The sequence below is a fragment of the Capsella rubella genome, unplaced genomic scaffold (assembly GCF_000375325.1).
Source record: "Capsella rubella cultivar Monte Gargano unplaced genomic scaffold, Caprub1_0 scaffold_6, whole genome shotgun sequence".
NCBI lineage: Eukaryota > Viridiplantae > Streptophyta > Magnoliopsida > Brassicales > Brassicaceae > Capsella > Capsella rubella.
The window spans coordinates 10,266,324-10,278,553 of record NW_006238918.1 but is presented as its reverse complement, the minus strand read 5'-3'; the positions used below and the strand labels follow the sequence as shown (position 1 = coordinate 10,278,553).

The 12,230-nt window shown below is 33.6% G+C and overlaps 2 protein-coding genes across 4 annotated transcripts; one reads left to right on the top strand and one right to left on the bottom strand.

Moving 5' to 3' along the window:
• Window positions 1-6,207: 6,207 nt before the first annotated feature.
• On the bottom strand, window positions 6,208-8,290 carry LOC17883968 (mitogen-activated protein kinase kinase 1). 3 transcript variants are annotated; one of them, XM_023781149.1, is made up of 8 exons: window positions 8,216-8,290; window positions 7,896-7,973; window positions 7,665-7,802; window positions 7,345-7,569; window positions 7,068-7,250; window positions 6,741-6,964; window positions 6,625-6,670; window positions 6,208-6,522 (listed from the first exon to the last, which is right to left on the bottom strand). In XM_023781149.1, exons 1-8 carry the CDS (start codon window positions 8,288-8,290, stop codon window positions 6,418-6,420), a joined length of 1,074 nt encoding a protein of 357 aa, XP_023636917.1. In that variant the 3' UTR covers window positions 6,208-6,417. The 3 variants fall into 3 exon arrangements, with proteins under 3 accessions (XP_023636917.1, XP_006287891.2, XP_023636916.1); XM_006287829.2 differs by having other exon boundaries at window positions 7,896-7,980; window positions 8,089-8,222; XM_023781148.1 differs by having other exon boundaries at window positions 6,469-6,522; window positions 6,625-6,659; window positions 7,896-7,980; window positions 8,089-8,222.
• Window positions 8,291-8,957: 667 nt separating this feature from the next.
• LOC17884354 (probable disease resistance protein At1g63360) lies at window positions 8,958-12,230 on the top strand. The gene is made up of 2 exons (XM_006286775.2): window positions 8,958-11,803; window positions 11,900-12,230. The coding sequence occupies exons 1-2, from the start codon at window positions 9,215-9,217 to the stop codon at window positions 11,909-11,911; spliced, it is 2,601 nt and encodes an 866-aa protein (XP_006286837.2). The 5' UTR covers window positions 8,958-9,214; the 3' UTR covers window positions 11,912-12,230.

The window sequence follows — 12,230 nt, the reverse complement described above, 5'->3', positions numbered from 1 at the left end:
TGTGTTTGAGCTATTTTTGTGTTTATTATGCACATTTATATATACAAGGTCCATGAACCACCACTTGCATCTTATACTAATAAATGATATAATTAAATAATGTGCACTTAATCATTCTACTCGCTCATTTTGGTACCAACATTTTGACTTCATCCAACCTTGACCAGGCAAAACAAAATACAAAATTAAATAGTGCTATTTGGTTCCAAATGCGTTGAATTAGCTAGTATTCGAAGTACTCTTTAAGTAAAGCAAGTGGTGTTTTTTTTTGTTTTTTTTTTTATATTGAACAAGCAAATGGTGTTTTAGTTTACAATTATAAAATTCTTGCAAACATTCTTTTTTAATTACCAACTAAAAGTGAAAAAAAATATCAAAAGCTCCTTGCAAATTTGTTATTGACACATTTAATTAATATGTACTACTCGAAATATTGAAATATAAAACTACGAAGATGGTATTGAAAGTTGAAAGAGTCAAATCTGTACTATAACTGTAACCTTTAGTGCTCGAAGAGATATTTAAATCGACTCAACTAACCAGTGTGACAACATTACATTATGGAAAATAGGACTGGGGACAAAATTTTAGGTCTCGTTTCGGTTTGATTTGTATTTGTTTTAAAGTTTATCAATTTATTAAAATTAAAAGAAAAAATTATATATTATGTCATGTACAGTATCCAATCTTTTATCAGGTGCTATTTTCTTTTCTATCTTCTTTTCCCTGCCACAAGAGTCATAAAAAAGACATTTATATCCTTTCATCAATGAAATATCTAAAATTTTTTTTTTTTTTAAATTATTTCTTTCTTTTTCTTCATCTCTTTTTTCTTCTTCTAACAACAAGCTATTCCGGCGTACCAGATCTAGCGGACGAATTCCGGCGGACCAGATCCAGCAGATGAAATCCGGCGGACCAGATCCATCGGACTAATTCCGGCGGATCAGATCTAGCGGACTAATTCCGGGGGACCAGATCCAGCGGACTAATTCCAGCGGATCATAGTCAGTTTCGGTGAGCTATAACCAGTTTTGGCAGACCAAATTTGACGGACCAGTTCCAACAGACCAAAACTTCGGCGGACGAGTTTCAACCAGAACTCTGGCGGACGAGTTCTGGTAGACCATAGTCAGTTCTGGTGAACTATAACCTGTTCTCGCAGACCAGATTCGACGGACTAGTTCCGACAGACCAAATAGACGAGTTTCGATAGACCAAATCTGGCAGACCAGTTCAAGTGGACCATAGACAGTTCCGACGAACTATAAACTGTTCCAGCGGACCAGATAGACCAGTTACGATAACTAGTTGTGACAAACCAGATCCAGCAAACCATTTCCGGCGGACAAAAACTAGTTATGATAGACTTGTTCCGCCTGACAGTTCTAGTGGATCTGATTCGACGGTCCAGATGGATGAAACAAGTGATGCGTTTCTGTAAAATGTCATCCACGATTGAGCAAAGGTTACACTATGGACCATACATTTTTCTATAGATGGATCAGATGTAGTAGACCAAATCTTGTGGACGAGATCTCTTTTTTTATTTTGATTTTGTCTATCGTTTTTTGTCTTTTTTGCGAGGGGTAAATCGTCAATTTGTGGTTGCACACAATAGTATTATGGCATGTTTTGAAAAAGAGTTAAAGAAAGTGGCAGTTTTACATTTTTGAGTTTTGAAAGTGGCATAGCCCACAAAATTACCAAACTAAAACCATATAAAATTGTATGTAATTATGTTTTCTTGTAGTTTTATTTTTCTAGTTTATTCAGTTTGGTTTTAATCATTTTCTGTTTAAGCCATAGTTTTTTAAACTATAAAGTATTAGACTTTTATCTTCATAATGCAAATTATTACATAAGCAAAATATATCAAAGACAAGAGAATTGAAATACAATTAGTAAAGCATTACACGCTAGTTTTATGTTTTTCTTTGTAATCAATTCTACCAATACACTATTTTACTAGGATTTACCCTGTGGTATACACCACATGTCCATAATTTAATATGTTTGTTTGGTTGATAATTTTTGTAGTTGGTTTATATAGCCTAGTTTTATATGTGTTTATATCATTTTAATTTTACATAATTTTATGAATTTGTATTATAAGTAGATTCATATATATATGTGGTCAACTTGCGGTACACCCGAGACGATTTTGTTGTAAATAAAAAATTATATTTTAGCTTAACCCGTAAAAGATTTTAAAAATAGAAAACCCGTACGAAAAATATAAACATATTTATGTAAACTCAAACCCGTTCAATCATACTTATGTACAATATTATTAAATTTTTAAATATTTTTAGAGTTAAAACATTAATAATACTTTTGTGGAGTTTAAATATTTTTAATATTCTATATACTTAAATTAAATATTATAATTTGCAGCTTTTAAAATTTTTAATTTTTATAATATTTTAAACTTTTTTAAAAAAATAAATTTTTATAATATTTTGAAACTTTTAAAAAGTTTTATTTTTCTTAAATAAAGAACCACATTAAACTGAATAAATTTTTTAATTTAGATACCTGAGAAATCAAAGTTCATGCTCATTTGTAGTTGTAAACATATTAATCCTATTTATAGATATTTTGAACTATTATCTAAAAGTTTTGTGTGCACAGTTTGCTTGCGTGCCGCCTTAGGTATACCTTATGTAGATGTTGTACATATATTTTTTCTTTTAGCGATTGAGTTATATACGTTCTTTTTCAAAAATAAAAATTGTGAAATGTGTGGAAAAAAAGTTTGAATTTTATTATAAATATATTTGATGTAATAATATAAATTAAAAACAAATAATATTATATAAATATATTGGAGAGAGATTGTGAGACCCTAGTTTGCGGAGAGGTTTAAATGAATTGATTTGCCAACCTATGTCACCAAAGTGCACTTATCTTTTTGGTCAACGGTCCTGAGAAAACTCCACAGCTAAGCGTACTTATGCTGGAGTAGTCAAAGGATGGGTGCCGTGAAGTGGTTGTCGGAACTGTGTGAGTGAGGCCAAAACACAGGAAAGATCATGTGGTGATATGTAGGGTCGGTAAAGAAGTATTTAAGCCTCCCGGACTAGCAAACTGGCTGTTGGATATTGATGGGTTCAGGGGCCTAGTGAGAGGACGTGAGGCCCATTAAGAGAGCTGGGACCGTGGGCTGGTGATGGACATGGGGCCCACCACATAGCTGGCGGTCGAGGCGTTTCAGAGATTCGATTCTAATTTTACGATTTGCTTGTGATTTAATTACAAATTTTACTTTTAAGTTTTGTTATTTATTCGAATAACAAGGGTTTGATTATGCAAATATTCCAAAATAAAAGGTTATAACCCAAAGTATATTTTAGTACAAAATGTACTTCAAAAATATTAAAGATAGATTTGAAATACGCCAAATCATATCTTATATAACAAATTTTGTTATAACTTAATCTTCATACAAGTATTCATATACTGAGATTATATCCGACTAAAACCTACTCTAAATTTAACCTTTTTGCTTCTATCAACCCTACCGTGAAAACATGAACAAAAATATTCAAAGATTCACCTTTGCAGCTTCTTATTTTTTAAGCTTGGAAGAACCAAACCTGACACAGGTCGTATAAGTGTCAACAGTGTCATATGGGTTCCTAAGACCATCTTTACTGGTATAAACTTACGTGGTGTGTTAAAAAGAAAAAAAATGTATTATTTTTACGTGGGGTGTTAAAAAGAAAAACATGTATTATTTTATTCATTAAATTTTTTTTTTATATCTTTATTATTTGAACTAGTATAAATTTGACATGTGTTTATTTTTTGGTATATCGGTGTTAAAGACTCTTTATTAAGTAGAGTTATTTCCATTTATAGTCACTTTTTGAAAATAAATTGCATCATTAGTAACTTTCAAAATTTGGGGAAATGAAAAAAATATTGTGCACTTATAACCTTCTAAAGTTCTCTTAATAACCAATATGCCATCTAACTAATACTTACATTATTTATTTTTCTTTCTCTTTCTCACTCTTTCTCTTTTGTTTTTAATCACTTTATATTGTAAATATTAAAATATTTTATACTTATTTTTATACACTACACAATGGCTATACTTATTCTAAATTTTAAAATGCCTTCTACTATATTTTAGGATGAATCAATATATTACACATTATCTATTTGGAGTTGACCATTTGTTCATTCATAATTGAATTGTCAACTGAAGTATCTAATTTTATGGATATACATACTTGTGTTTGATTATTTAAAAAAAATATGAAAACCTAATTGATTAAAGAGTTTGTGGTTTTTTAAATTATTCGTGAATAAATATTGTTCGTGGACATATAATAATTAAAATAAAAACCTAATTGATCATTGTTGTCCATGTGAGTCACTTGTTACAAAGTTTAGTATAAATGATTGAGTCTATGTATATGTGAACATATGGACAATAATTGTCTATCCAATGATGAACATGAGAGTCTTAAGATTAATTGGAAGCGTTTTTTGGACAATATAGGTCATCGATATCCAAAAAACCTCATTCAAATGATCGCTCTTTGCAACATCATACATATACGGACCGTGCGTCCATTTTTCTTCAACCAATTGTCCACTCGTAGATAGACAAATCTCTGAACATGTGTGGAACGTGGTTGTTCAAAAGTAACCACTATTCAAAAGTAAGATCTGCTAAAGTAAGATCTGCTTCATCAACCTAATTATCCAGTTTTTTTAAAAATAAAATCAAAACTAGTAAAGTTGAAATATAACTCATAACTAAATTTCTCACTATAACTATCTTTGATCACTTTATTGGGGCAATATTGTCATGTATTGGACCAAAATTAACATATCAAAAACTTAGCATTCTTATATACTTACTCTTTTCACATATCTTAACTTAAAAGTTACATTTTATGTAAATCATCTTATTAAGGTCAACATTATTAGGGGGATCTTAGAGGTAAGGGAATCTTTAACCAGGTATTCGATCGGGTCTTGTAGTATTAAAGAAAGCCCAAGTAATGCAAATAGTCCATTTTTAAGGTCCATTCGGTTGTAGCCGAAGATGTTTTTATTTGAGAGTCTTAGGCCACATGTATTCATGTGATTGGCTGTGTTTTTTTGTTGGTTTTAATTGAAAAATGTTTTTTTTGTGAAAGAAAACAATAAATCCCCAAATGTTTTTCTCTCCAACCCTAGCCTCCCCAAATGTTTTCTTTTTGTTCATTTAATAAAATATTTTGTATTTCATTTTTATGTTTGTATCTTTTTAAGTTTCTGTTTTTAATTTATATGTTACTATCTTTTAAGTTTCTAATTTTTATCGAAATTGTTAAATATATGTTATTAATAATATTTATTTGTATTATCTTTTTCTTATTATTTTCTAATATGTTTTATGTTAATTTATATAAGTTTACAATTTTAAATTTATTTAATTAATTTTAAAAATTATTAATATGTTTTATAATATTTTATTATTAAAATTATAACAACCTAAAGGTTCAACCAATAATTACCTATTTTGTGTGGTTCTTAACAAACACTATTACATTATTAATATACAAAAAAAAACACTAAGAAGCATCCTGAGAAGTATGCCATTAAAGATGCTCTAATGGCACCTCTACTGGAGGTTGCTGAAAGAGGTACTTAATATTAAAAAAGGTTAAAAAAATTAAAAATTTAGAGAGAGAATAAGTATCGTTCTCTATGTGAGCAACTTAAGAATCGTACACTATCATAGATTAGCTATGTGTTTGTTTTCTATTGGTTAACTTTTTCTAACATTAAAATATTAATTCTTTTTAGATATAAGCAACATGTATGTGTGTTTTACCATTGTGGATGGTCTAAGTACCTCTCTCTTTCTCTCTCTTTAGTTTTTTTTTAAAATTAATTTAATATTATTAGTACATATTCTAAAATACACTAGTGGAAGTGCTCTAAGACTACTTATTTAGACCATGTTTATTGGCGTGTGTAGTCGTCGTCACATCTAATATTTTACACAAAATTAGAAAGAAAAAAAAACTGAAGGACGTACTCACAAACGCGACGGTCCCGTTTGTTGTTGTTCACTTTTCGCGGGCCCTAGTGACACGTGGCGGCCCGCGATTGGTTTTTTTTTTTTTTTAAATCGTAAAAGTAAAAAAATAAAAAATAATAATAATTTGGGACCAACGCACCAATGTGCATGGTCATATATACGCAAACCAAAATCATATTTCCATCATTTTGTTGTTTGCAAAGTCATAGCACCAAAAATATAGTACCATGAAAGTGTACGGTAAAAGTATTACTTTCGATTCTAAAATGAGCCTCAACATTTCAAAGACATGGTCTTTCTCCATTTCACTATTTCCTTCTTGTAATTAGCTAATTCAACGTACTAGAACTTGGTGGTAAAAAGTTTGCTCAAACTCGGTTTCTAAATAGCAAGTGGGGAGGAATCAAAGACCCTGCGTTGGTAAAGTAAGCGGAGAGATTTGCATCTTCGAACATATTCACGAACTTGTGTTCCTATTCACAAGAAATTTGCAACGAAAAGGTTCTTTAAACGTTCTCCGTGACATTACACATGACTAGAAGAAAGACACAAGAACCCTTTATAAGATTACGCACCTGAAGCTCTTTTGCTGATTTCCTGTTTCGTGGATCTTTTTGTACACTACACAAAGTTAAAAGCATCATTTCAAATGAATGACATAAACGAAACGGTTCGGAAAAATCTGTCTTACCATTCCGAGATGAAGGAGCAAAACTCTGGAGAGAACAGATGGGAAGGTGCAGTAGGAGGTGCAGTTTCAACAATAGCTTCCACCAGCTCATACACGCTTCTCCATCCCTTCTTATGTTCTGGAGGAGTATACGGGAATTTACCCGTTGCACATTCGAGTAAAACAAGTCCTAGGCTCCAAATATCGCTCTTGTTACTATACGACCTCCCCATGATTCTCTCTGGCTGCAAAATATGATGACACCGTAGTTCATATAAAACCTCTTTAAAGTCTGGAAACTGAGTATATTCTATATTGAGTGTTAAGAGGTGAATGGAGGAGACTTACAGACATATATGGGTATGTGCCCACGAAAGAATTAGCTCGACTGCTTGTGCTAGTAAAGATCTTGCTGCAACCAAAGCCTGTGATCTTGACTTCACCTCTATGATTGATTAGCAAGTTTGAAGGCTTTAAGTCGCGATGGATGATTCGCCTGTCATGGTGAATATAGCAAAGACCTCGTAGCACCTGCGTTTAAATGAGAAGTAAGATTCTTAGTTTTGTGTTTTCTTAATAAAGAGAAACCGGTAGAGATGTTTAAAGATTCTGTGTAGAGTACTACTCGCTTGCAGATGGCAGCGAGCACGTTCTCAGGAACTTTTTCGACTTTCTTTAACAAGTCCTCAAGGGATCCACCATCCATGAACTCCAATATGATTGAAACTAGACCGTTATGGTAGAAAGACTGATAACATGAGACTAGATATGGACATTGAGAGCTCAAGTTTATCCTCAGCTCCTGAGAAATGGCTTCACATGTTGATTCTTCTGACTTCACTTGAATTATCTGCAACATATATATTTTGAATCTTTTCTTCAGCGACGCTCCGAGAAGAAGCAACATGGATAACATGTAAACACCAAAACAGAACCAATCCGAACCTTAAGAGCAAAAAACTGTTGAGTGAGTTTGTGTTTCACTAACTGGACATTACCACTGTTTCCTTTGTCAATGACTTTGATCACTTCCAGATCTACTAAACTCAATTGGTTGTTGTCCAATGGCTCAATAGAAGGTGGCTGCAAACCCAAAACCATCCAATTCACTCATAGATATAGAATATGTAAGAGAGGAGAGTAAGAGAATCTCAGATTCAAGAAGCATATCCTTACAGCTCCAGGTTCAGACTGAGCGACGATCAGGATTCCATCTTTGTTCACACTAAGGTGTCCATCTTTGAATATTCCACTCTGTGTTCTATCCAAATCTCGAAACTTTAGAATAACGATGACCATAGTCTAGTGAATCCTAAAATAGAGAGAGAGAGAGAGAGAGAGAGAGAGAGAGAGAGAGAGAGAGAGTTACGAGAATTTGGAGATGGGCTGCACAGGAGGAGGGAGAGAGATCAAGCTGCCTCTGTTCATGTTCTCTGGTTGGAGGGATGAAACACTGTAGCAGATAAACACACACACAAGGTTAGTGATAGAGAAACAGTGGACGTCGTGTAACTGATGACAATGAAGAAGAAGACGAAGACCATATGGTAGTTGACTTGTCCTTGACTCATCATCATCTCTCTTTGAATATCTTCGTTTAAAGTATTAATTTAAATTAAATGGTCCAAAAAAAAGAAAAACTGAGTTTCATAATCTTTTATTTTTACTTAAGTGAAAAATAATAAAAAATCAAAACATGTACCATAATTTTCTTAGAACTTATGTTTCACTTTACATTTTATTTTCATGTTTAAATATTTAGAAATACAACTACTCTGTATTATTGTACCATGCATTTAAAATTTAACTGCATTCTAAAACTCATTAACTTTTTTAAAACTCTAAAGTACATATGATTATTTTAAAGTGTGTGGTGTCGCCCCATCAACAAGATAGAGAGATCTTTTGATGGTTTTGTAGAAGAGCTACACTAGTCGGTAAAGACAATTAGTGGTAGTATTCTTTCATTGTAATTCTAGGAAAGAGTTGATGGATTCCATATAGCAATTGTAGGTTGCGAACTTTTCTAGTTAATGAAGTCTGCACTAGGCCCCGGAGATGTAGGTTATCCGAACCCCATTAACAATTCTTGTGCGTTATTTACTTTATGCTCATACATACTCGAAGTAGATCATACACATAGTTGAATTAGTCACACATATGCACTTTCAATTTTGATAGGAACAGTGAATTTTATCTCAAGTCTTCTTTGGACAGCCATGATTAAGAATTTATAACCAACCACAATTTTCTTTGCAAAAAAACCGAAATTATTGATTTTTCCAAAGGATCAGTGATTTCTCAACGATGCAAATTGACAAACAAATATCTTTGGACTCACTCGATCGAGCATTATCTTACTTCTTGTGGACGAAAAATAACGTCTTCAAAATTATTCTATGTATTCTCTCTATCTTCAATTATTCTCTGCATCCTCTCTGTTTTTTTTTTTTTTGCTAAGAAATTTTCTAGTAAATTTCGATTTTAATTTATAAATGGGGAATTGCTTCTCCGCCTCAATAAGTTTGGATGAACCGGTGAAGAAAGTCTTTGAATGGCTACTTGAGAAAAGAGGTTATACTCATAATCTCGTCAATAATCTGGTGGCTCTGGAGGCAACCATGGAAGAACTCAAGGCTAAACGGGATGATTTGTTAAGAAGGCGCAAAAGAGAGGAGGATATAGGTCAACTAATGCTTGAAAAGTTCCAGGTATGGCTTAATACAGTTGAGACTATCGCATGTAAAGTCAATGATATAGTTAATGCTAGAAATCTTGAACGTCAAAGTTTTATGTCGAGATACCTTTACGGGGAAAGTGTTTTCTTGACGTTGAGAAAAGTTGAGGAACTCAAAAATGAAGATTTTGAAGTGATTGTTGTAACACATGAGGTGGAGGAGCTGCCTCTTCAACCGACAATTGTTGGTCAAGAAACAATGCTCGAGAAGGCATGGAATCATCTCATAAAAGATGGAGTTGGTCTTATGGGTATGTACGGTATGGGCGGTGTAGGGAAGACAACTCTTCTCACACAGATCTACAATAAGTTCAGTACCGATAGACGGGGATTTGACTACGTTATTTGGGTTGTGGTCTCTAAAGAGTTGCAGATGGAGAAGATTCAAGATGATATCGCTGAAAAAGTTGGTCTTGGTGGAAAACAGTGGGAAGAAAAAACTAAAAGGCAAAAGGCTGATCGTTTATTCAATTTCTTAAAGGAAAAGAGATTCGTGTTGTTTTTAGATGACATATGGGAGAAGATGGAATTAGTTGAGATAGGAGTTCCGGATCCAAGAACACAGAAAAGATGTAAATTGGCATTTACCACTCGTTCTACGGATGTATGTGCGCGCATGGGGGTTGAAAAACCAATGGAGGTCCAATGTTTGGGAGGCAATGACGCATTTGATTTGTTCCAGATGAAGGTTGGGCAAACAACACTTGGAAGAGATCCAGGAATCCCCGTACTTGCAAAAGAAGTTGCTAAAAAATGCAGTGGCCTACCATTGGCTCTCAACAGCATAGGCGAAACCATGTCATCCAAGAAGACGGTACAAGAATGGCGTAACGCTATAGATGTTTTGAACTCATACGCCGCAGAGTTTTCTGGCATGGAAGATAAGATTCTTCCACTTTTGAAGTATAGCTACGATAATCTTAAGGGAGAGCAGGTTAAACAGTGTTTTCTATATTGCGCTCTATTCCCAGAAGATGCCAGAATTTATAAAGAAGATTTGATAGACTACTGGATATACGAGGAAATTATAGATGGAAGTGAAGATTTAGAAAGGGCCGAGAACAAGGGCTATGATATCATTGGTAGTCTTGTTTGTACATCATTGTTGATGGATTCAGGTTATGTGGATGGAAAAGGTGTTGTGTGTATGCATGATGTTGTTCGTGAAATGGCTTTATGGATCGCATCTAATTTGGGAACACAAAAACAAGCATTTATTCAAGTGTTTGCAGGTGTTGTTGTGTCACGTGAAATTCCCAAGGTTAAGAAATGGAACGTTGAGAGAAGGATGTCGATGATAGAGAACAAGATCGAGCATCTCGTTGGCATGCCTAAATGTATGGAAGTAACAAGTTTGCTCACGCGACATATGGGGCAGAAATTTAGGTCGACTGAATTCTGCATATTCCTGCCAAATTTAGCTGTTTTGGATCTATCAGGTGATCATGATTCCGTCAAAATATTTTCAGAAGATGTATCAAATCTAGTTTCGTTGCAATATCTCAACTTGAAAAATTCTTCGATAAGTCATTTGCCAAAGGGTCTGCAAGAGTTGAAGAAACTAATTCACTTAAATTTGGAGGGAACATGGGATCTTACGAGTATTGTTGGGATATCAAGTCTGCATAATTTGAGAGTTTTGAAATTAGCTTTTTCTGGTTTAATATGGGATCTTCAGACAGTGACTGAGTTGGAAACTTTGGAAGATTTAGAAATTTTAACCACAAGATTCTATGTTTCTCCAAGCCTGGGGCTAATGGGGCATATTTTGAACTCTCATAGGTTGATGAGTTGTACAAAGTCTCTAACAATCTTTGATAGCAATATGATATCATCTGGAATATCATTTCATGTAGCTATGGACAAGCTTTGTGATTTGAACATTGAGGACAGCAGTATCTCCGAGATAAAGATGAGAAGGATATGCAGCTTCTCGAGCCTTGTAAAAGTACATATAAAAGGTTGTGATGGCCTAAGGGAATTAACGTTTCTGATGTTCGCACCAAATCTTAGAATTCTTTATGTTAGCAGTGCAAAAGACCTAGAAGATATAGTAAACAAAGAGAAAGCTTGTGAAGTTAAAAATTCAGGGGTCGTTCCTTTCCAAAACCTGAAATATCTTCATTTAATATATCTACGGAAGCTGAAGAAGATCTATTGGAGTCCTCTACCCTTTCCATGTTTAGTTCAAATAGATGTAGACTATTGTCCATATATGAGAAAGCTTCCACTAAATTCCAAAAGTGGTGAAAATGGATGCATCATACGTTACACATATGATTGGATTAGAGATGTAGAATGGGAGGATGAAGCTACTAAGACACGATTCTTATCTTCATGCCAAAAGGTCTCACATATATTTATCTCCTCTTCTTTGATTTTCAAGGATTCTAAGTGCTTCCATCTTTAATTTTAATGTTTCTTCTCTTGTGTGATTTTCAAGGTACCACCCTGATAGGTTGGCTGTTCCATTGACATTGGTAAGGAAGGGAGTTAGAAGTGAAAGAGCAGTGAGAAAGTATGAGAAGAAGACTAAGAGAGGAAGACGTGGCTAAGAGTCTCTATTGGAAGCAGAAGGTCTCTAAATAAAGGAACGTCTTATTAATGCGTTTTATTAAGCTATCTATGTATTTGTTCCCTTGTTAGGGTTTCATTATCGAAATACAACAACAATTTCAGATTCTTATCTTTAATTTGTCATTATAGCTAGATATAAGTGTGTTTGAATGTGGTTTTGTGACTACTCTGTTCCTAAACACGATCGCATTGGCTTC